The following is a 20,789-nucleotide window of genomic DNA, read 5'->3' as shown; positions in this document are numbered from 1 at the left end:
CCCCCCCCCCGGCATCCCCTCAGGGCTGGGGGACGGGCACCCCCGGGCAGCACCCCCCACCCGCACCCCCCGGCATCCCCTCAGGGCTGAGGGACGGGCGCCCCCCACACCCCTGCGGCACCCCCACCCCCGGCATCCCCTCAGGGCTGAGGGAAGGACACCCCCACCCGCACCCCCCCCTCGGCATCCCCTCATGGCTGAGGGACGGGCACCCCCACCCCCGGCGGCACCCCCACCCCCGGAGCCCCCGACATCCCCTCAGGGCTGGGGGACCGGCACGCAGGAGGGAAAAGGGAAAAAAATAAACCACGCGTGATCCCGGCGATTCCCACCCCTCTTCCCACGCGGAGCGGAGGGGAAACTTGGCTCGGACCCGGCGGGGGGGGGGCGGCCGGGCCCCCCCCAGGCGGCCGCTGAGGGGAAGCGGGGCCGCCCCCCACCCGACCCCCAGCCGCCCCCCGTGGCTGGCGGCAGACCCCGCCGGGGGGGGTCACACACACACACGGGGCAGCGGCGGGGGCCGGACCAACCCCTCCCCAGGGCGGTGGTCTCCTCTTCCCACGCGCGACCCCCGGCCCCCGCGGACGCCACGCAAAGCGGAGAGGATCCCCCCGCCCGCCGCCCCCGGGCCTGTCCCCTAGCGGGGGGGCTCACAGTGACCCCCCCCTCCCCGCTCCCCTCACGCCGCCCCCCCGGCCGCTGTCACCCACCGGCCCGCGCCCGCAGCCCCCCCGCCACTACCGGTCGCCCCTAAGGGGGTTTTCCCGCCCCCCCCCTCACCTGCGGCTGCTCAAGCGGCGGCGACGGCGGCGGCGTCCCCTCTGCCGGTGCGGCGGCAGCGGCAGCGCGCTCCCCCTCCTCCCGCTGCCTGCTCCGCGGCTCCTGCCTCTGCCCGCAGCCGCCAGCCGGTGGGGGAGGGGGCGGCGGCGGCGGCGGGCGGGGGGGGTGGCGGGGTTGGGGAGGGGTGGGGGGGGGGAGTACCACCAGCGGGACCGTTACAGTGAAGCGAGGACTACCGCTCCCAGCATGCGCCGCGCGCCCCCGCCACGGCACGGCCCTGGTGGGCCGCCGCGGGGCATGCTGGATAATATAGTCCGCGGGGGCGGGCGGGGAGGGAGACTGGGCCCCGGTGGGCGCGGGGCACGCTGGAAGCTGTAGTGCCGGCCGAGGGGCATGCCGGGAGCTGTAGTGCGGCGGCGGGCTCAGCGAGGCGCGGCCGCGGGGCATGCCGGGAGCTGTAGTGCGGCCGCGGGGCATGCCGGGAGCTGTAGTGCGGCCGCGGGGCATGCCGGGAGCTGTCGTCAGCGCGGCCTGAGGGGAGGGAGCAGGCCGCAGCCGGGGTCCCCACCGGGCCGTGCAAGGTGGGGATCGGCGGGACACCGGGGGCCAGGCCCCGGCCCCAGCAGACGCTCCCCTGGCCGTCCGGCGAGAGCAAGGCCGCGGGCTGCCAGCAGTGAGGCCAGTGGAGGGAAGGGAGGGGAGAGCCTGGGCGCCCGGCCTTGCACCCCCGCCTCCTCCCCCTCCTCCTCCTGCCACGGCCTGACTTTGCCCCGTCCCGTCTCCTCACACCTCTCGCCCCCCTCCCCGCTAACAGCTGCATGCCCCCCCACCTCAACCCCCCCACACTCCCCCTCTCCCCCTCGGCAATGCTGGCAGCAGCGGGCACAGACCCCAGCCTGCTCCTCGCTTCCCCTCTCCCCTGCAAAACCCCTTCCTCCACATTCTGGGGCGCAGCCACCCCTGCAATATTTGGGGAAGGCAGCAGCTTTGGCCCCCTGTGGCCCTGAGAGGAAGGGCCCTTCTCCAGCAAGGCAAATGAGTGCTTTAATTTTTCATGTAGGAATGGATGTGAAAAATTGACATTAAACCTTTTAGAATTACCAGCATCATTTAGGTTGGGAAAGACCTTTAACATCATCAAGTCCAAGCATTAACCCAGCGCCACCAAGGCCACCACTGAACCATGTCCCCAAGTGCCACATCCACATGTCTTCTGATCACCTCCAGGGATGGTTCCTGCACCACGTCCCGGGGCAGCCTGTGCCAGTGCTTGGCCACCCTGTCAGGGAAGACATTTCTCCCAGTGCCCACCCTGAACCTCCCCTGGTGCGGCTGGAGGCCGTTCCCTCCTGTCCTGCCGCTGGTTCCTTGGGAGCAGAGACCGACCCCCCTCACTGCAGCCTCCTGCCAGGCAGCTGTAGGGAGCCAGAAGGGCCCCCCTGAGCCCCCTTTTCTCCGGGCTGAGCCCCCCCAGCTCCCCCCGCCCCCCCCCCAGAGCTGTGCCGCAGCCCCTTCCCCAGCCCCTGCCCGGCTCTGGACATGCTCCAGCCCCTCCGGGTCTGCCTGGGGGTGAGGGGCCCAACGCTGAGCCCAGGGCTCGAGGGGTGGCTGCACCAGGGCCCAGAGGATGATCACTGCCCTTTTAGGAGGGATTGGCAGCACTGCCTGGTGCACACAGCTACAAGGTGGGTGCAAGGTGCATCACAGCAGCTCAGTGCCCTAGTTTTAGGGTGGGAAAGGAGTATTTTGGGAAAGTCCTGGTGTCTGGGAGACAGAGAATTCCTATGGGTCTTTCCCCCAGGGCTGACACCAACACCCACATCTCCTCCCCAGTCCCTCAGAACATTAATTGCTGTTTGAAGTATTTTGCTTTTTTGTGAAGAATCACACCAGCAATTTTGTTTCCCAAGCAACTGATCTCGAGCACCCCCCTAGGGAATCAGGGAATTGGGATGGGGCTGTCCCCAGGGCAGAGCAGGGGTCATCATACCCCAGGCTGCTTGCTTCAGTTTCTCACCCCTTGGACATGCTGGCATGGGGTGGGCGGTGTTGTGAAAATAATGTCAAAGGAAAAATTTCTCCTTGCATGTTTCTTCCGCAGGGCGGAGGATGCTGGCAGCGCTGATGGGACATGCTCAGCCACAGTGACGCCCAGTGTTGGAGCCTCCAGTAGGATCTGGGGGCTCTTTAACAGCCCCCGGGGGGGCAGGGGTTATCCCCCCTGGAAGAAAGGTACTGACTTGTCCCAACGGCAGATGTGTGTTAGTAAAAGAAAGAGCAAATGTTGGGGTGACCTCACCTGGGTTCCAGCATGGGGGTAGCATATCCGAACCCCCAGAGCAGGAGGAGACAGGGGAGATCCACTGGGGAGGTTCTGTTTTCCTACATCATGTGAGACATGGGAAAAGTTTCAAAAATCCTTTGTTTCATATCCCAACCCCAAGGCTTTGGCTGGGATGGGGGACATATCCACCAGCACCGAGCCAGCGCTCTGTAGCAGCTTCTTGCTGTAACAACCACCCAGGTGAGGCATGGATGGAGCCCAGCTGGACAAAAGACAAACTGGCAGTTTCAAAGTCCATCTCTTCTACTAAGCAACACCCAACTGCAACGGAAAACAAGGGGAAATCCGTGATTTGGCTACCCTGAGCCAAGAGCCAAGTCTGTTCCCATGTTGCATCCTCTCCCTTCTTCCACCTGCGCAGCTTTGCCAGCTGAAAATAAATTCCTGGCTCCTCAGCTCACTATTTTCACCCAGCGTGCCTCAAACTTACCCCAAATAACTGGAAAAAAACGGCCACCAAACCCCAGTTCTCAAAAAATAAATAAACCAGGCCCCCCAAATCCTGCGCCAGCATAATTTTCTTCCCCAGTGGAAAGCAGAGCGATTTGGCGACATTTTTAATGGTACCACGTGTGGTTTGCAGTCTCCAACGCCTGCCTTTTCAGCCTGTCCATCACAAACGTGTGGGTTGTGTTGATGTTTGCTCCCTGGAGGCTTTATTTCTGTTCTTTTTCTTTGTAGTTGTTGTTGTTGTTTCCCTCCTCTCCTTCTTGGAATAAACTTGATGTCTTATCTGCCAGCTGACCAGGGGCTGCAGCCAAGCAGAACCCATTAGTGCGGTGCTATAGATTTTCAACCCCATGAAAATCTGCTGCCATTTTAAATAGAGCATCTATTTATTTCACTTGGCGGTGTGTCCTTTTGCTGTCAAGGAGACAAATTATTCCAGTCCTGTGGCAGAGCTCACAATAACGTGGCAGAAAAGCTTGGAGAACAATTTATACCAAACTGTGGCATAACATCTACCTATAGAGCGGCAGCCCGATACCAGTGGATGGCCCAGAATAAATCCACATTTCAGCCCAAGTCCCTTCCTAAGGGAACTTTTTTATTAAGTCATTGCAGAACAAAGTATCTGGCCTGGACCTTGATTTCTCAGCGTGCATCTCTAAATATTTAGCGTGACCAGGATGTTTTGCAGCCCGATAACCAGCATGGAGGGATGCGCAAGGCTGCACGAGCGTGCCCCAGCCGATGGGGTAATTGCAATTTAACTCCTTTATAATTAATCTGCATGCTGCTGGATTAATCTAATTCCTTCTGCTGTTCACCACAGCAAAGCCAGTGCTGGAGGGAGGGAAGGGGAAAGGGGTTTTGCATTGAAAAACCTGCTGGAATAGATGCGGGGTTTTTTGTATTAAGGGCTGGCATATTCTTAATAAACACCTTTGTCATCAGCCTAGCCTTAACTATATATAACCTGACCTGTATTTTAAGCCACATAATGCCAGCCAGCTGCCAGGGATTGCGCTCACTGAATTGTCTTGGGCCTGTTTCCAGTGTGCGCGGGGAGCCACAGGAAATGTGCCGTGTTTCCTTCCCCGGGTGGCAAAAAAAGACTTTGGAAGAGGCGCTTGGGCTGCCACTGCAGGCTTGTCTCGATGGAAACGCATCCCTGCCCGCACGCAATTCCTGCCTGCCTGCTACGGCTAATGCCTGCACATTCTCCTGGGCATGCCCTACATATGTGTATGGAGAGAGAGATATAAAATATATAGCCATTCCTTCTTTTAGGGAAGGAGTGGGTAAGAGGGGTTCCCTGCAGTTCCCCAGTCTGCACTTTCCAAACCTGCCTGGGGGCCGGGGACCGTGCCTTTGCCAGCTGCTGGCCGGGCACAGGGATGCATCCCAGGCTCTCCTTCACTCCTAACCTCCTTATTTTTTTCTTTTCCCAACAGGTTTGCAAAGCCTCAGCTGTCTCGAGCAGGGTGAAGGGGTCCAGTAATGTGCAGCAACAACGATGTCCAGCAGCTTTTCCAACCCTGCAGCCTTTGGGCACCTGTGACTCGTGCCTGCCTGTCTCCAGAGCTGAGGATAGTTTTGCTCTGAACTCCAGCAGGAGCCAAGTCACACCTCGATTTTAACCCAGAGGATAACTTGCTCCACTTGGAAATCCAAGTTAGACGAGCACTTAGGTACTTAAAATCGGGGTTGCTCCCAGTTTATGCTCCTGCCAGTGGTGTGCCCCTGGCGCTGGCTCCAGCAAGATCCTATTGTGATACTAAACGCTCCCTCAGACCCATTCCCAGCATTGGAGGAGGGTCCTGCATCCCCCAAGCATCTCATGGGCCAGTGCCCAGCTCCGGTCTCACCTCTGTGTGAGGCAGGAGACCCCCGGGCACCCCTCGCTGCCCTAGGCTTAGCTTTGTGGCTCCCGCTTGGGCTGAGCCATCCCGAGGGCACCCACACTGCTGCCACCCGCGCACGGGTTACGTACGTACGGTCCCCGTTGTCCCACTCCGGAACCCCTCGATCGCCCAGCCTCTCCCGACCGTGCGGCTGCTCCGTCTCCGGAGGAAAAGGGGAGCTCTGGGGAGAAAGTGGGGCTTGGAGGTGCTGGATCCCTCCTCGGTGGGTCACGGCTGAAGCAACCACGGGCACCGCCGGCGGCACCAGCCCCGCGGCCGCGCAGGCAGCGGGCAGCGGCGTTTGGGGGGATGAATCGCTAAAAGGTGACATTTTCCGCCGGGCCGGTACTTCCAGGATGCTCCGAGCGCCCGGAGCCGCCGGCGCGGCCCCGCCCGCCCCTGCCGGTACCTGCCTACAGCTCCCGGCGGGCAGCGCGGGCGGGCAGCAACGGGCAGCAACGGGCAGCGACGGGGACCCGCCGCGCCGCCTCCGCCCGGTGAGGGGGGCGCGGGGCGGCTCCGGGGGGCTCCGGGCTGGGGGGAGGCGCGACCCCCGGGGGATGGGGTACCGGGGATGGGGGTAGCAGAGACGGGGGTTGTGGAGAGCCGGGGTCCCAGGGGATGCCAGTACTGAAGGATGTGGGTACCAGAAGGATGCAGAAAGGGAGCGCCCCAAAATACGGCTACGGGGAGATGCCAGGGGATGGGGGCACCAGGGGATGGGGGACGAGGGCACCAGATATGGGTACCAGGGGGCTGCAAATACAGGGGGATAAAGGTGCCACAGAGCTGTGAGTACTGAGGGATGGGGCACCAGGGTAGGGGAGGGTGCCAGGGGGGGTGAGGGTATGGGAGGGGGAGGGTACCAAGGGCCGTAGGGACCCAGGGGCTGTGATTTCAGGGAGATGTGGGTACCAGGGGGATGCAGACAGCGGGGCCTCGGACTCCAGGGGGAATGTGGATACCTGGAGATCCAGGCACTGGGTACCATAGGTACTGAGGCACAGAGCTGCCGGGGGGGTGTCTGCCTTGGCCTGCCCCTGGACCAGGGGGGGATGCAACCAGGTGGTCCTGGAAACCATCCTGGGGTGCTGGGGTCCGTGGCTGAGGGGTGGAAGGGGGGGCTGTGGCACCACTCCTGCCTGGCCCTGGGGTGTTGGCTTTGCCTGGGGACCTGGGGAGCGATGACTTCATGGCCTTATTAAGGACTCATTTCCATCCAGGCACAGAAAATAAGTGTGGCTGCCGTCTGCCATGGAAAGTTACTGGGGCTGTGGGGAGTTACTGCCTGTTTTCATACGTGGCCCGGATTTCTCAATTTACCTCCATGGGATGATAATCCCTAAATCCCAATGAGATTAAAGGCAGAAAGAAAGGTGGCTGGTGTTCCTCCTCCCTGCCTTTGCCATGTTTCTCAGATGATGAAATCCCACGTCTGTCTAACCCCGATTAACCCATGTGCGTGGCTCATCCCCCCTATAAAAAAAGGGGCAACAAGGGTGAATGTCCAACCGACTTCACTCCCTGGAGTGCAGGGAGGTGGGAACCTGGGGGAGAAGCCGCAGGCGAGGTGGGAGCTCCTGTTTTAACTCCCATTATTTTTCCCACGCCAGCAGGTCCGGAAAACCCTCCTGCAGCCATGGCGCTGGTGAAGAGTGGTTGGCTTTGGCGGCAGAGTAAGTGTGACCCCCGAGCTTTCCAGGTTGGAAGTCCCCCCAAAAATAAACCTGGAGAGATTTTGGCTACAGGATGCCAGGAGAAGGCGTTGGGGGGATGGGCCCCAACCTGGGCAGTTAATCCACGGTGGAGAGGAAATCACGGCTCAGCCGCTCACAGATTTATGTAAGAGGAGAAAGGGAACGTCTGCCATGAAAACAGATGCGTGGCTCCACGTCCGGGACTGGATCTGGTCCCACATGCACGGCGGGGCAGCAGCAACATGCCCTGATGGCTTTTTTGGCAGCCCTTCTTAATTTAAAGCCACCTGGTCATGCTGCCCTGGATCCCGTGCCAGGCACAGGTGCCCTGCAGGACGCAGCGGTTCTTGCAAGGGGCAGTGGGATCTGGCTGCAAATTTGGGGGATGGCATTGGGTCTCGTGAGCATGCTGGGCATGTCCCCGTGGGCTTCCTGGGGTCCTCTACCTCCTCCCCATCCCGACAGGCTCCATCCTGCGCCGCTGGAAGAGAAACTGGTTTGTCCTCTACCTGGATGGCAGCTTGGTTTACTACCACGACGAGACGCAGCGTGACATGGATGGCCGGATCCACGTCAAATACAGCTGCCGGGACGTGAGGACTGGCCGTGAGTGCAGAGGTGAGCAAAGCGCCACGTCCTCAAGCCCCATGTCCCCAACCCCAACCCGCGCCGGGCTCTCCGCGTAGCCGTAACCCTTTAAAATGATGTTCTGCTTGTGCACGTCTAAGGTACCCCAAAAATAACCCAAGCGAATTCACCCCTTTCTAGCTCCCAGCCAGCCAGGCCGTCCCCCATGAGGTGCACATTGCATCTTCTGTTGCTTTTCCACAGGGAAAGGAGGAGAAACTCTCCTCCTGGTTTGTGCTTGTTCAAAACACGATCCCACAGCCCTGACTCATCCCTTGCCGTCTCGCACAAACAAGGAGAACAAAGCAGGAGCTTGGTGTGGCCCCGGCAGCCCACGGCCACCGCACAATGCGCCTTTCTTGGGCTGCGAGCGGTGGTGGTGAAGCTGGGATGCCGCGGTGGGAGCACAAACCCAAAGGTTCATGCGCACTGGAGGGTCCTGCCGAGCGTCGAGAAGGGGGGGAAGATACATGAGCCTTTTGGGTTTAAGATTTTGTTCTTGCTCAAGCTCATGATCTAGCTCCAGCAGCATCTCACGTTTCTACAAAACGTGGGTGCCTGCTGCAAGCTGGCAAATTAAAGCAAACATAGCTCGGCCTGATGGCCTGATCGGCGATTTTCTGCCCTTCCACTTTCTACCGTGGGGGTGGAAGTTTCTGCTCGCCAGCTCTTTGCTTGTGTTGGCTTTTAACCTTTGAGATCCCGACTGGGTCTCACAAGTTGAGACTGAGCCAAAATTAAACACAAATCGTGAGCACAGCGTCCCAGTTTTTTAACCATCGCACCCATTAGCAGCACATGGTGGGGGCTGCTTGTGCTGGGGGTAATCTGGAGGCTGCCCCTCTCCCTGAGAGGGTCTGTGGACAGATGGGAAGGGTCTCTGGGGCACCTCCTTTGCTGAGGCTGGATCCTGTCCCTTCCATTTCCAGATGTGCAGCCACCCGAGGGGAAGAGCCGTGACTGCTTGCTGACCGTCGTGCTGCGGGACGGCTCCAAGACGACACTGTGCGCCGAGAGCGAGGATGACGCCGTGTAAGCTGAAATCCCACCGCGGCAGCACTGAAATCCCCTCAGCAGCTTTTTCATCCGAATTATCTGAGCCTGGAAAGGGCCTTGGCCACGCGAGAGCCCTGTCCCACTTGCCCTGCGTCCCACCCGTGGCTAAAATCCCACACAAGCCCCTCTGTTTCTCAAACACCCATGTTTGCTTGCAGGGCGATAGGTGCAGGTGGAGACTCGGGTTTCCTGCTGAGTAATTCCAAGCCAAAAGCAGCGATGTTTAAACAGTTGGCCTCCTGCAGGGTGGGTTTCCCTGATGGATGAGAAATCGCCTCTTGGGCTGACCGAGGATCACTGGGGAAGGGTTTTAATCAGTATTTGGCAATGAATAGCGTGAAAATGAAGTCCCTACTGGCTTAAGGCCATGCCAGGCAGGAAGAAACACCCACTTCTAGCACTACTCCCCTTCTATTTATTTCTGTAACAATTAAGAATTCTATTTTTATAAAACCTGAACTTTTAAATAAAAGTTTAAGACATTTATTAAAAAAAAGAAGTGGGAAACCGTCAGCTGATCTTAGACAGAGGGATCATTCAGCTGGGCCAAGTCAAGCTTGATCAACTGAGCTTGACCCTAGTTGTGTGAAAATTCATCCGCTACCCCCTTTTCCCCCCAGTTTAGATGTAACTTTCCTGCCGGCAGCGAATTGTTTTAGCCGGGGCCATTCCCAGGGACAGCATGTAGCCCCTGTGCCCATCCCTGCGGCGCGGGGTACCTCCTGGCACCTTCCCATCCCCACCTGTTAGCCCAGTGCTGGGCTAACAGGGAATTAAGATTCACGCCAGTGCCACGGCCTCATCCAGGTCACCGGGGGGGTTGGGGGGCTGTGTGTGCCAAGCAATTACTGCCCCTCAGCACCCCCCAAAAACAGGTCCCTCTGTTTTGTTTGCAGCGCTTGGAAGATGGCTGTGCTGGAGGCTAAATCCACCCCGGTGAGGCTCCATCCCCCCAAGCAGGGGCACCATCCAGGCACGGGCTTTGGGCAGGGTGGGGGTGACACCAACCCCCGGCGCCCCCCACCAGGGCTGATGCTGAGCACGGGGTGGCCCCTGAGACCCTGTGCCCATCGGGCACAGAGAGGAAAGCCCCTGGAGCCAGAGAGGGTGAAGAAACGTTAGTGACACAGCAGCCTGCTCGTGGTGCCACCAAGGGAAGGTGGCAGTCAAGGGTGACCCTGTGCAGAGGTGACTGGCAGAGGCACGGTGATGGGGACACAGTTACTGTGACAGGGGACACAGCTCAGGTGATGGGGGCAGAGTTAAGGTGACAGGACACGGTTAAGGGGGATGGTGACAGTTAAGGTGACAGGACACAGCTGAGGTGGCAGGGATGCAGTTAGGGAAATGGGGACAGAGTTAAGGTGATGGGGCAGAGTTAAGGTGACAGGACACAGCCAAGGTGACAAGGACAAAATTTAAGGTGACTGGGAAATGGTTAAGGGGAATGGCGCCAAGGTTAAGGTGATGGGGGCAACACATAGGGTTACGGGGACACAAGATGACAGGGACATGGCAAGGTGATAGGGCAGAGTTCAGGTGACAGGGGCAGAGTTAAGGGGCACAGGGGCAGTCAGGGTGACCTACGCGCAGCCAAGCAATGCGGGTGCCTGAGCAGAGGCTGCCCCTGGCATTTTGGATGCTCCGGGCCCCCCTCTCAGCAGCGCAGGGGAACCCCGGGATTCAGGCCCCCACCACACACGGGGAAACTGCGGCGCCGCTCCGGCCCGGCCCCACCGGCTGGACCGTGGCTCCGCCGCATGCGTGCAGCCCCGCTCTGCACACCAGCCTCACGCCATGCTCCTGCCGCTCCCAGGTGCACGTCTACGACCCCTACGACGACGACTACTACCAGACGGTGCCCCTCGACTCCCACCAGACCGCCTACATCAGCTCCGGTCACTACGGCCACCAGTATGGAGGTGGGTGGCCCCAGTTGGTAGCACGGGGGCAGTGGCCGCATCCTGATCCACCCCATCCCTCCCCAATGTTCGTTTGATGCTTTGACTTATTACCAGCTGGGGGATGCTTAATTTGGCCGGGGTGGGGGGGGGTGGGGGGGTGGGCTGCCCCCCTTGGCACACGGAGCCCCTGAGGGATGGTTTCGCGGTCTGGGGATTGATGCCTGGCTCCCGGAGCCGCGGGGCTGAGCCCTGGCCAACTCGGTGCATGGTGGCACATTCAAGGTGGGGCTGGGGAGGGGACGGCGGAAGGAGCCATGGCTACACAGGGGATGCGGGTGACAGCCAAAGCTGGGGGTCCCCCTCCATCCCACCCCTTGGGGGTGCTGCTGGCAGCGGGGGGGTGCCAGGAGGATGGCAGCCCCTCATCACCTCCCCCCGCTCACCCCCCTTCTTGCCTTGCAGCTCCTGGGGTGACCCACGTCATCGTGCGCGAGGATCCCTACCGGGTCTCCGGGGACCAGATGGCCTTGGGGCTGCTGGCGGGGGCTGCCACTGGCGCTGCCCTCGGCTCCTTCATGTGGATGCCGTGCTGGTTTTAGCAGCGCCCTGCCCTCCTCCTGCAGGATGTGCCCCCCCCCCAAGCCGGGTCGCAGCCCCCTGACGTGGCCCCCTTTGCCTCCCCAGCCCAGTTTATCTCGCCCCCGGCTTGGTGCCTGCTATGAGCCACCCTCAGCCTACTGAAACCAGCCTGCTCAGCCCCCTACCCCCTGGGGACACAGATCCAGCCCCAAACCCACCCCAGAGCCCCTCCCAGCTCCAGCTTTTGCATTAAATAACCCCCACGTGCTTCAGAGACCCCCCCCAACCCGCCCCGCCAAGACCCCACAGCATTCGATTCCCATCTGCAAAGGGCCTGGGGAGCTGCCTGGGCCGTGGGCAGGCGGGAGGGCACAGTGCCCCAGCCCCGCTCTGCAGGGAGCTGGCTGCAGAAACACTTGTTTTTTGGAGCAAGGGGAATTATCTGGGGGGAGGTGGCTGAATATTTTTGCAGCCCCAGCTGGGCCAGGTGAAGCCCACCGCAGAGCTGCTTTTTAACAACTTTTTTAGGGGGAGGCGCCAGCACTAGAGCAGGTGCTGACATGAGAGGCAACCCCAGGGGTGCTTGAGACAGGTTATGTTCACAGTTAAGGGGGATGAAAACCTTTGCTGGATTTTCACCCCCTTTCCAGCCTCGCGCCCCCCCCCAGGGCTTGGCCAAGCTGGAGAAATGGTGCAACCTCCCCTGGGAACTGGGCTGGGAAGAACTCTGGGAATATCGTGGTTTCCCCAGCCAAGCAGCAGTCACTGTGGGAGGGACACAGAGCATCTCGAGTTTCACTCTGAATTTTGGGAAGGGGAAGAAATCACCTGGGGACAAGGGTAGATCTCCCTGGGGACCAGGGACCCTTTCTGGCAGCCGACCCAGGGCTGTATAAGCAGGGATTTAGGGGGAGCACACACAGTCCCTTTGTGTGACCCTGAGGCCAGGGGACAAGCAGCAGCTCACCTTTGCGTTGGGCAGCACCAGGCAACCGTCGATGGAATGGGGAGAGGCACAGCTGCCAAGCATCGCCCTTGGAGGCAAGATTTTATCCCCATCGATATGAAACAACTTCAAGAATTACAAATAAAACCCACAGCTAGATTTAAAAAAAAAAAAAAAAAAAAAAAAAGAAAAAAAGAACCAAACCAGTGACGCCAGCGCCCCAGCCCGCTCTCGCTGTTGGAGCCCAGATCGGTTCACTCTGACAGCTGAGAGGGGATCGGGACATCTCAAACCACTGTCCTCATCCTCCCCGGCCTCCCTCGCCTCGCTGCTGCTGCAAACCCGCTCCCCTCAGCTGCATTGATTTTTGAAGAAGAAGAAAACAAAAACAAAAAAAAGAAAAGAAGAAAAGCGTGCTATCCGCAGTCTAATAAAGGCAGCGAAAAATGACAGCCAGCCTGTGGGTGAGTGCGGGTTGGGGGGGCTGTCCGGCCTTGGCGGTCTCCAGCGGTGGGAAGGTTCGGGTCCCTCTCAAGAGCTGTGTGCGGGTGTCACCAGCTCCCCCCTCTCCTCCTGCACCCCTTTTCTGCCCTCCCTTTTCCAGTGGGAGCACCGAGGGCAGCTCACAGGGAGGGACGGGCTGCTGGGAGGTTCAACACCCCCCTCTGCTCCTTCCAAAAACGGGGCTCAAGGAGACCTTGCAGCGCCCAGACACGGCCCCGGCACCGTGGGGTCTCGGGGGTCCCACTTGCAGCCTCTGAACGTGGCATCATGGCCCCGAAGAGAAGCAGAAAAGAAAAAGCCACCTGAGAAATCCCGCTGGCCGTAGCTCTGCCGCGGTGCTGGAGAACCACAACCACATGCTGGCAGAGCAGCTCCATCCTCTGCATCCCAAATTCAGACCCCGCGGGACGAGCTGCCTGCGCCCGGGAAGGGATCCGCGCAGCACAGGCCCTGCCAGCCCCGCCTTAAAAGCATCGCTGGGGCTGGGGACCCTGCGGAGAAGCCGAGGGCGGCTGCCCCCTGCGTTTCGAAAAAAAAGATCAGCATTTTCTAAGCCAGGGATTGAGGCTTTCCCCCAGGGTCCCGCCACGGCTGCGTTAATCCCAGCACACAATCCCTGGCTTTCAAGGGGTGGAGAGGAGAAGAATCCGGCTCCATAAGCCCCCTCGTCCCTTCTGCCTTCGCCCATTTCCCAGCCCATTTCCCGCAGGCGCACTCTCACCTTCACGCCTCCTGCCGCACCACGCGCTCTCTTCCGCCGCCGATCCCCCCGTTCCCCCGCGGTCATTCCTGCTGCAAGGAGGCTCTGGACAGAGAAGGGAAACAAGCAGCCCAGGACGTTTGTAGGATGGACGTCAGATGGGAAATGAGCTGCACGGAGCCCGAACAACGCTTGGTCCCCATCTGCAGGAGGCTGCCATCCCGCCTTCCAACCTGTTTCCCATCGTCACCTCCACCCAAACCTGTCCCTGCCGGGCCAGAAGACCCTTTGCAGGGTGTCGTCCCTGCCCCCAGCCCCAAAAGCAGGGCGCTGGCAGCAACAGCTCCTTCCTCCACGCAGCTGGGAGCGAGGGGCACAGGGCAGAGGGCCGGGGCATCGCGGCCAGCCGGGGAGGGCACCCACCTCCCGTCCCCACCACCGAGTCCCAAGTCTGGTTCAGCTCCAGGGGCTGACCCAGCAACAATTCGCACCGATGGAGACTCCCCGGTGCCGTCCCGGCCGCTGGGAAGCGGGAGCAGCGTACGTGGCTGCTAACGAAGCAGCCTGGGACACGGAGCTCCCTGGGTCCAGCCCAGCTCCGGTGGGAATAAAGCACCCGAGTCTCAGCATAATAACCTGTGGGTGCAAGACAGTTTGGGCTGAGTAGGGACAGGCCAAGCAGGGGGACATCCCCTAAAACCTTTTTCCTCAGGGACTTCAGCCATCCTGAGAGCTGGCAGATCTGGGAAAAGGCCGGAGGTTTTCCCAGGTAAGCACCAGCACCAGGCCAGGAGCTGTCAGCAGGCATTCACCGCACAGGGCACACAAGCCAAGGGTGAGACACGTCTGGAGATGGAATCATCTAGAAATGCTTCAAGAGCAGCATGACCTGGCGAGTGGCACTCCTTTCCACGCCACGTCCAGCCACTGACCTGCCAAGGCTCCTTCTCTCCCGCTCAGACAGAGCCCTTCGCTCCCTGTCCCCGCAGTACCTCAACATCCCGGGGCTGATCCTGCTTCTCTCCCGCCGAGCAGGGCTGTGCCACTCTCTTGACAGCCCAGGGACACCAAGGGATCCAGCAAAGCCACCGAGAAGGGCAGCAACAGACCAGCACGCGCCTCCAGCAGCAGTTCCTGGGGTCTTCACGCTGTCGGTGGGAGCAGCTGATGGCAGCCAGACCCTTCGCTAGGAAGCTAAACGAAGGAGCAATTAAATATGTTAAAAATAAATTTGGAAGCACAATCAACAGAAACCATCATCCACAAAACCACCTGGTTTGGTTTCTGCTCCACTCAGGCCTTCGCCCGCAGAAGGGCTTCCTGGGGGCTTTTGGTGCCAACTGGGACCGACACTGCACAGGACCAGAGGGACGGTAAGTGCAGAAAAACAGAAATTAGGGTTGACCCACTCAGTTCCCAACTCAAATGCAGACTCCCACGACCCCTCTCTCCTTGCAACGAGAGATGCTGAACCACCAAACACTGGCCAAAGCCCAGAACAACTCCAAACCCCTCGGAGACGACGATTAACGCGGCAGGGTCCGTAGTAAGGAGCAGGCATGAGCGGTTATGTCCAAGCGTGCCCACAAACAGCCTTGTAAGATCAGTCCCCGAATGTCACAGCCGTAAAATCAGCTGGAGGTCGCTTGGCCCTCGCTGTGACCAAAACCTCCTTATCTGGAAAAAAAGCAGCCGCATCACAGGCTGCTACACCTCGGCAAATGTCAGGATCAAGCCCAAATTTCCACCCATGCCCTCTTCCCGAGCTCGGATGCACGTGGGAAAGATCAGTGCCAAGTCCAGCACCAGCCCCAGAGCACCGATAAATACCGTCGTATCCCTCCAACACCCTGTATCCAAGGACACACAGCGCTGCGATGGACTGACTGGCTGCGCAGGGGGGGGATAGAGAGTGATTTCACTGCTTTAATTAGCAGTCATTTTAATCAAGCCTTTAATACAACCCTCGTTCCAGACGCACTCTCCGGGTGGCTGACAGCGAGCACTCAAAATGGTTTTAATTTATACCCAAAACCTCAGAAACAGGTGGCAAGCCGGGGAGCCTGGGCTCTGAGACAGCACTCGTGCAGCATGTCCTCCCTCTGAACGCAGCAGGGCAGAGCCACGGGGCAGCAGAAGCATCACCCAGCTGCTTCCACCCCGAGCTGCCTTCAGCCCTGCCCTACTCCTCATCCTCCAGGGAAAGGGCAGAGCTGCTCCTGTCACTGCGATTCAGCTGGTGTTTAACTCCTGACATGCCTGAGCCAGGCACCAGTCTGGGCAGTCGGTTATGTTCAGCTGCTCCAAGATCCCAAATACCTTACAAAAAGCTGTGTTTGACGCACACTCAGAGCAGGGTGGGGAAGGGTAAAGTGGCTGGAGGGAGGGGGGGAATAGGTAATTTTGCAAACAGATGAAAACCCGAGCCCAGCAAGCCTGGAAACCCCAGCTGGGGCAGTGACGGTGCGGCGGAGGAGGCTGAGCACCGAGGGCCGCTGTTTGCAGCCGCTTTCCTGGCTGCGGGAGCGTCAGCAGCCTCTGCCGCAGCCACGCTGCAGGTAGCACGGCAAGGAGCAGCCTGCCCACCGCCCCCCACCCCCATTTATCTTCCTGGTGGGGCTGGTTCATGCTCAGCATAGAAAAAGGTGCTGCTGCACCAGGGAGAGCCCTCTGTCTAGTTTGCTGAGGAACTGGGCGCTGGAAGCAAAAGCGACGCTGTGCAGCGAGAGGATGGCGTCAGCCGCTGCAGCAGCTCTGCAGACGCTGCAGCATCTCCAGCCCAGCAGAATCAGGGCTGACCCTAAGGCGGAGCAGACAAAGAAGCCATCGGCAAAGACCAGCATGAGGCACGGAGCATCCGAGCCAGCCGCTCCCCATCTGACTTTATAGCTAATAAAAACCAGCCAGGCTGGGAGCAGAGGGCTTGACCCGCCACAGCCACAGGGCAACGGCCAGGACCAGCAACAACCAGGTGCCTCCAGCCCACGCCTTGCTCGGCGGCAGCCCCTTCTCTGCAGATGAATCCAGCTCCCTTTCAGAGTGGGGAAACTGGGCCACCAGTACGTGGGGCGAGCCCCACGGCTACAGGCAGCGGCAGGGTCGTTCACCAGCGAGGGGAGCAGCGAGGAGGGGCTGAGCCCGTGGCCCTTGGGTGTTACCCAGGAGACAACACCCACTTCGTGCAAATTCAGCTCCTGCCAACAGATCGAGCCTAAAGCCCACTCCCGAGAGGCGAGCCTGTTGTTTTCAGACGCTCAGGCCCAGGGAACAGAAGCTCCCCCCAGGGACAAAATCCTTCCCCAGTGACCTGTCCCTGCAGGGCTGCCGCCCCATCGCTCATTTCAGCACAGCTCCACAGCTACCAGACTACGTTCCAGTTCCTCGCTCGTCAAAGTTCACAACCAATTTATCGACGGGCCTTTTAATACAGAACAACAACGGACAGAGGTTAGGCTGCCAGAGCCAAACCAGCGTATTCCCCTTGTCTCCTTTGGGAAATACAAGGATAACTCCATCAAAGAGCATCTGGTACTGGTACTCACCTCCCCGTTCCCACAGACCTCATCTGCCGTCTCCAGCAAGGTGGAGGCTTAAGGAGGATCCTCCGCAAGGAAGGTGGTGGGGCTGGTCCACCCGCGCTCACCCGGCATCGCAGAACGGGCACCCAGGGAGGCTGAAGCAGGCAGCGGGGAGGCCGCACAGCGGCCCGAGTCACCTTTGCGAAAAGGAACGGAGGAAACTGCTGGATTGCGAGAGCCAGAAAGGACCAGAAAGGCGCAAGTGCAGCAGGCAGAGGACATGCTCTCTGCGCCCATCCTCGACACCACCCGCCCACCGCTGGAACAGCCGCTGGGCCACCGCACGGAACCGGGGAACAGTAAGCACACAACTCCACCATCCTTCCTCCAAAAACAGCCACCCCAAGCCTTAACTCCTGCCATTAAAAAAAGCTTCCAGCATCGCTTCACACGCGAAGAGCATGAGCGAGCAGCAGCAGCCTGACCCTGCACCCCCACCAGCCTGCCTTCGGATGGACGTACTTAGAGAAGAGACCCAGAGCTTTCCAATGAGACAGGTATTTATTTAGTTCAAGCGCTAAGGATTTTGTCGTCGTCGTCGTTGTTTCATATTATCAAACAGAGCTGAGGTACCAGTGACATTCCAACATGAAGAAAAGGAACCTTTTTCCCCTTATACAATTTCTCCAATTACTTGTATCAAGACAAAAAGTGAGTAATGGAATAGCTGCATAACGTACTGTACAACGATCAAGCCAGAGTGGGGAGGAGAAAAGAAACAGAGCAGAAACCTTCACTGTTTACAAAATCATCGTTAAAAAAAAGTCTGTTCCCATGGTTCTACTGGCTGTGTCGATGGAGGGAAATAAAACTGAAACCTAAAACCTGATAGACAGAGGGTGCAAGGAATTATGGTGAAAAGAAAAATAAATCAGACTGTGTTGCTCCTGTGCTTACTTCGGAAGTGTCTTTTCTCTGGAAAACTGGGATTAGGACAGGATTGAGTCCTGCAGTCACGTTAAGCACTGTCTATCAGCAAGGACATGCATTAAACATACCTGGCTGTCCTGAGCAGACCTCAGGGACCTCCTGGGGGATAAATGCCAAACAACTGACGACTCGTCCTCGTTCCTGCAACCAGTGGGCTGCGCTGAACGCGGAGCTCACGGGCACGCTCCTTTCTAGACCTTTTTTTAGAGCAAGTTGTAAGGGCCCATTGAACAAACCTGCTCGCAGACGTGCGGCCGCTCCCCACAAGCGGCTTCCATTAAAAGCAGCCGAGCGGCTCGTCCGCTGTAACCCGTGTGTACTAAGCCAGCTCCTTGCAAATCCAGTGCTTAAAGCTTGTAACTATGGGGAAACGTAGAGGTTTGATTATATCTGAGGCACAAATGTGCTTGTGGAAAACAGGCAAATGACCACCAACGTAAGTCGCATGAAGAACCAAAGGAAAAAAAAAAAAACAATAACCCAAACCAAAATGAAAAAGCAGCAAGATGAACCATTTCTGCACAGTGAAGAACAGTACAATACAGGAAAAGTAGCCAGGTTTCCTTCCCCCCAAGAGCTTCTTTTAAATAAAGAATGATCCTTTGTCACATATCATTGATGTTTATTTCAAGACATGCCACGTCAAAAAAACTCGCCTTTAATATTGCATTATAAAAGCACTTTACATCTCATTCTGCCTTTAAGTTATTGTTGTGCAGAGTTGCTATAAACCCAGGGCAGGGCACGAGTCTAGCATTCATTTCAGGAACGAAGAATTCCAAATCTTTTATGCCCATTTCCTGGTGAAAGTGGTGATGAGGACGATTCCCTTTCTTTTCCCCGGTTGGTTATTTTAGATGGTAGAGGGGCAGAAGAGAACAAAGGAGGAGCCTGAATATTTGCTTGCAATTGTTCATTTAAGTAGCAATCGCAACACAGACTCAAGAATTCCTTCCTGCACTGTAACTCAGCCATATTCACCCAGCAAACAATGTATTTACAATTGTGTTTATTAACTTACACAGCAACTTCACAATGACTAGTAAAGATTAAAAGGGTGCACTTCTAGTGTGTTCGATTCCGTGTTTCTCAGGTAGCTACATCTCGCAACATCAGCAAAGCTCTAAACAGATTCCTCAGCAAAACAATACAAAAGATAATTACTGAAAATAGTAAAAAAATTAAGCCAAGAAATAAATATCAAAGAAAAATGGTTAATGGTAAGCCTAGTTAAATAGAGAACTAAATTACTAGTTATTTAACCAAACTATACAGCTCTAGTGAACCAAACTAAACCAACTTGGAAGACGGAACATAAAAAACCGCTAAAAAATAAAGGCATAAATCTGCATAATCAGAAGTTGGTTTCCATCCTATTAAACTCCCTTCCTTTCCATCTAAGATCTCCCAACTAGATTTCTGCATGATCAAAGCAAACACCCCTTCCCCAGTCCACCTACGGCCACGCTATGGAAAAAGCGGGTGCCATTCCCCCTTCTGCCACCCCCCCTCTCCCAGCCGTGAACTGGCCTGTGAACACAGCGTCTCCGCTGGGCCATCCAGCCGCTCTTTCCTCCTTCTGCCAAATTTAAAAGGTTTCAATCCGCTTTGGCAGGTGTTACTGCCAGTCCCGAATTCACTTAAGTCTTTTCCCTAAAAAAAAGAAGCAAAACGCTTTCTCCTCCAAACAGCTGAAACATTACGTTCCTATCTCTCGGGCAGTAATAATTTACCTCATTGGTGTTCTACATAAAAGGAAAAAAAAATGCTCGTAAAACTCATCTTGCACTTGAAAAAATATTTCCCTGTTCCCTGCAAGTGTTTTGCTAATGCACATCCACCCTCTCCTTCCCCCCAAAATCCTCCAGAAGCCATTCGTCCCATTCCGAAAGACACTCTGCATTTCTCAGTATGCTTTCTCGGAAAAGTGTTCACGTTGCCTCTGCAAGAACTAAAAAATCCAGTAGCCTTTCACGGTGTCGAAACCCCTGCTAAAGTTGGTTTCCAAAAATGTTTGGGGGTTTGAAAACCGGTCAAGACTATCTCTGCTCAAAAGATTAAGAGCTTGGTTTTAATTTATTTTTTTTTATTACTGTAAGGATAAGCATTTAACCCTCAGCATATGCCACCTCCGCTTGCATTTCTGACTGCTGTCCAGTCACTTCCAGTTTGTTAGAGAAATCAAATGGGTAAGGTTTGCAAGCATTCTTCTGCACATACATCTTGTCTAAGTCCAATCCAAAACTTACTCAGTTGCCAACATTTCAAAGTGCAATATCATAACATATTAAAAAAGGAACAAATATTAAGAAATTGTACCTATTTATTTTTAAAGTTATAACTAGAATACGCTGGAATATTTTGGCTTTTTTTTTCTTATAAATAATGAAGACACTGACATTTTCTTTGTGTGTGTGTGTGTGTGTGCTTGTGAAGCTAATAGATCATCTCCACGAGACAGCCAGCGATGATGAACTGCAATACGTTATTACTGAAAGGGGAAGGTTCAAGCCAATATTCACACTGCAGTCAATGAAGAGTAAAGGGAGGGAAAGCAGTGATGTTCTGGAGAAAGGTAGAAGCCACATGGTATTAGCAGGAACAGCCTCCTTCACTGACAGGCTGCTCTTGAGGCTTTTCCAGTTTTATGTCAATCACTGGAAGAAATAAGTTAAGGCAAACAGATATCCAACTCTTTCCCTACCGAGCACAGGTGGAGCAGGATTTTGACTGGCGTTTTCAATTCAGTCGCTCCCACCAAAATATTTGAAAAGTATTTTCAAAAGCTCCTAAAAA

General features: G+C 57.0%; 3 protein-coding genes across 22 annotated transcripts in view; 1 reads left to right on the top strand and 2 right to left on the bottom strand.

Annotated features, from left to right (window-relative positions):
* FAM168A (family with sequence similarity 168 member A) overlaps window positions 1-959 on the bottom strand; it is a 223,420-nt gene extending 222,461 nt beyond the window's left edge. For 13 of the 17 annotated variants that reach the window (XR_008730767.1, XR_008730765.1, XR_008730764.1 and 10 more), the window contains exon 1: window positions 781-919. The gene's annotated coding sequence lies outside the window, so the exon portion shown is untranslated. Of the gene's footprint in view, window positions 1-780 lie in introns of all 17 variants that reach the window. The other 4 variants (XM_055701301.1, XM_055701303.1, XM_055701304.1 and 1 more) reach the window with 3 other exon arrangements.
* Window positions 960-5,849: 4,890 nt separating this feature from the next.
* PLEKHB1 (pleckstrin homology domain containing B1) lies at window positions 5,850-12,692 on the top strand. Of its 3 annotated transcripts, none has more exons than XM_055701578.1 (7): window positions 5,850-5,969; window positions 7,086-7,148; window positions 7,635-7,787; window positions 8,726-8,828; window positions 9,749-9,788; window positions 10,669-10,774; window positions 11,219-12,692. In XM_055701578.1, the coding sequence occupies exons 2-7, from the start codon at window positions 7,112-7,114 to the stop codon at window positions 11,353-11,355; spliced, it is 576 nt and encodes a 191-aa protein (XP_055557553.1). In that variant the 5' UTR covers window positions 5,850-5,969; window positions 7,086-7,111; the 3' UTR covers window positions 11,356-12,692. The 3 variants fall into 3 exon arrangements, with proteins under 3 accessions (XP_055557553.1, XP_055557552.1, XP_055557551.1); XM_055701577.1 differs by having other exon boundaries at window positions 5,861-5,969; window positions 7,089-7,148; XM_055701576.1 differs by lacking the exon at window positions 5,850-5,969 and adding an exon at window positions 6,104-6,263.
* Window positions 12,693-18,594: 5,902 nt separating this feature from the next.
* The window catches only part of RAB6A (RAB6A, member RAS oncogene family), a 66,884-nt gene continuing 64,689 nt past the window's right edge, over window positions 18,595-20,789 (bottom strand). For both annotated transcript variants that reach the window (XM_055701580.1, XM_055701579.1), the window contains exon 8: window positions 18,595-20,650. In XM_055701580.1, the coding sequence (XP_055557555.1) occupies window positions 20,586-20,650 (65 nt within the window). In that variant the 3' untranslated portion in view covers window positions 18,595-20,585. The remainder of the gene's footprint in view (window positions 20,651-20,789) is intronic.

Source organism: Falco cherrug, chromosome 2, assembly GCF_023634085.1.
Source record: "Falco cherrug isolate bFalChe1 chromosome 2, bFalChe1.pri, whole genome shotgun sequence".
In the NCBI taxonomy this organism is placed as follows: domain Eukaryota; kingdom Metazoa; phylum Chordata; class Aves; order Falconiformes; family Falconidae; genus Falco; species Falco cherrug.
Note: the sequence above shows the minus strand (reverse complement) of the source record. Positions and strands in the feature narration are given on the sequence as shown.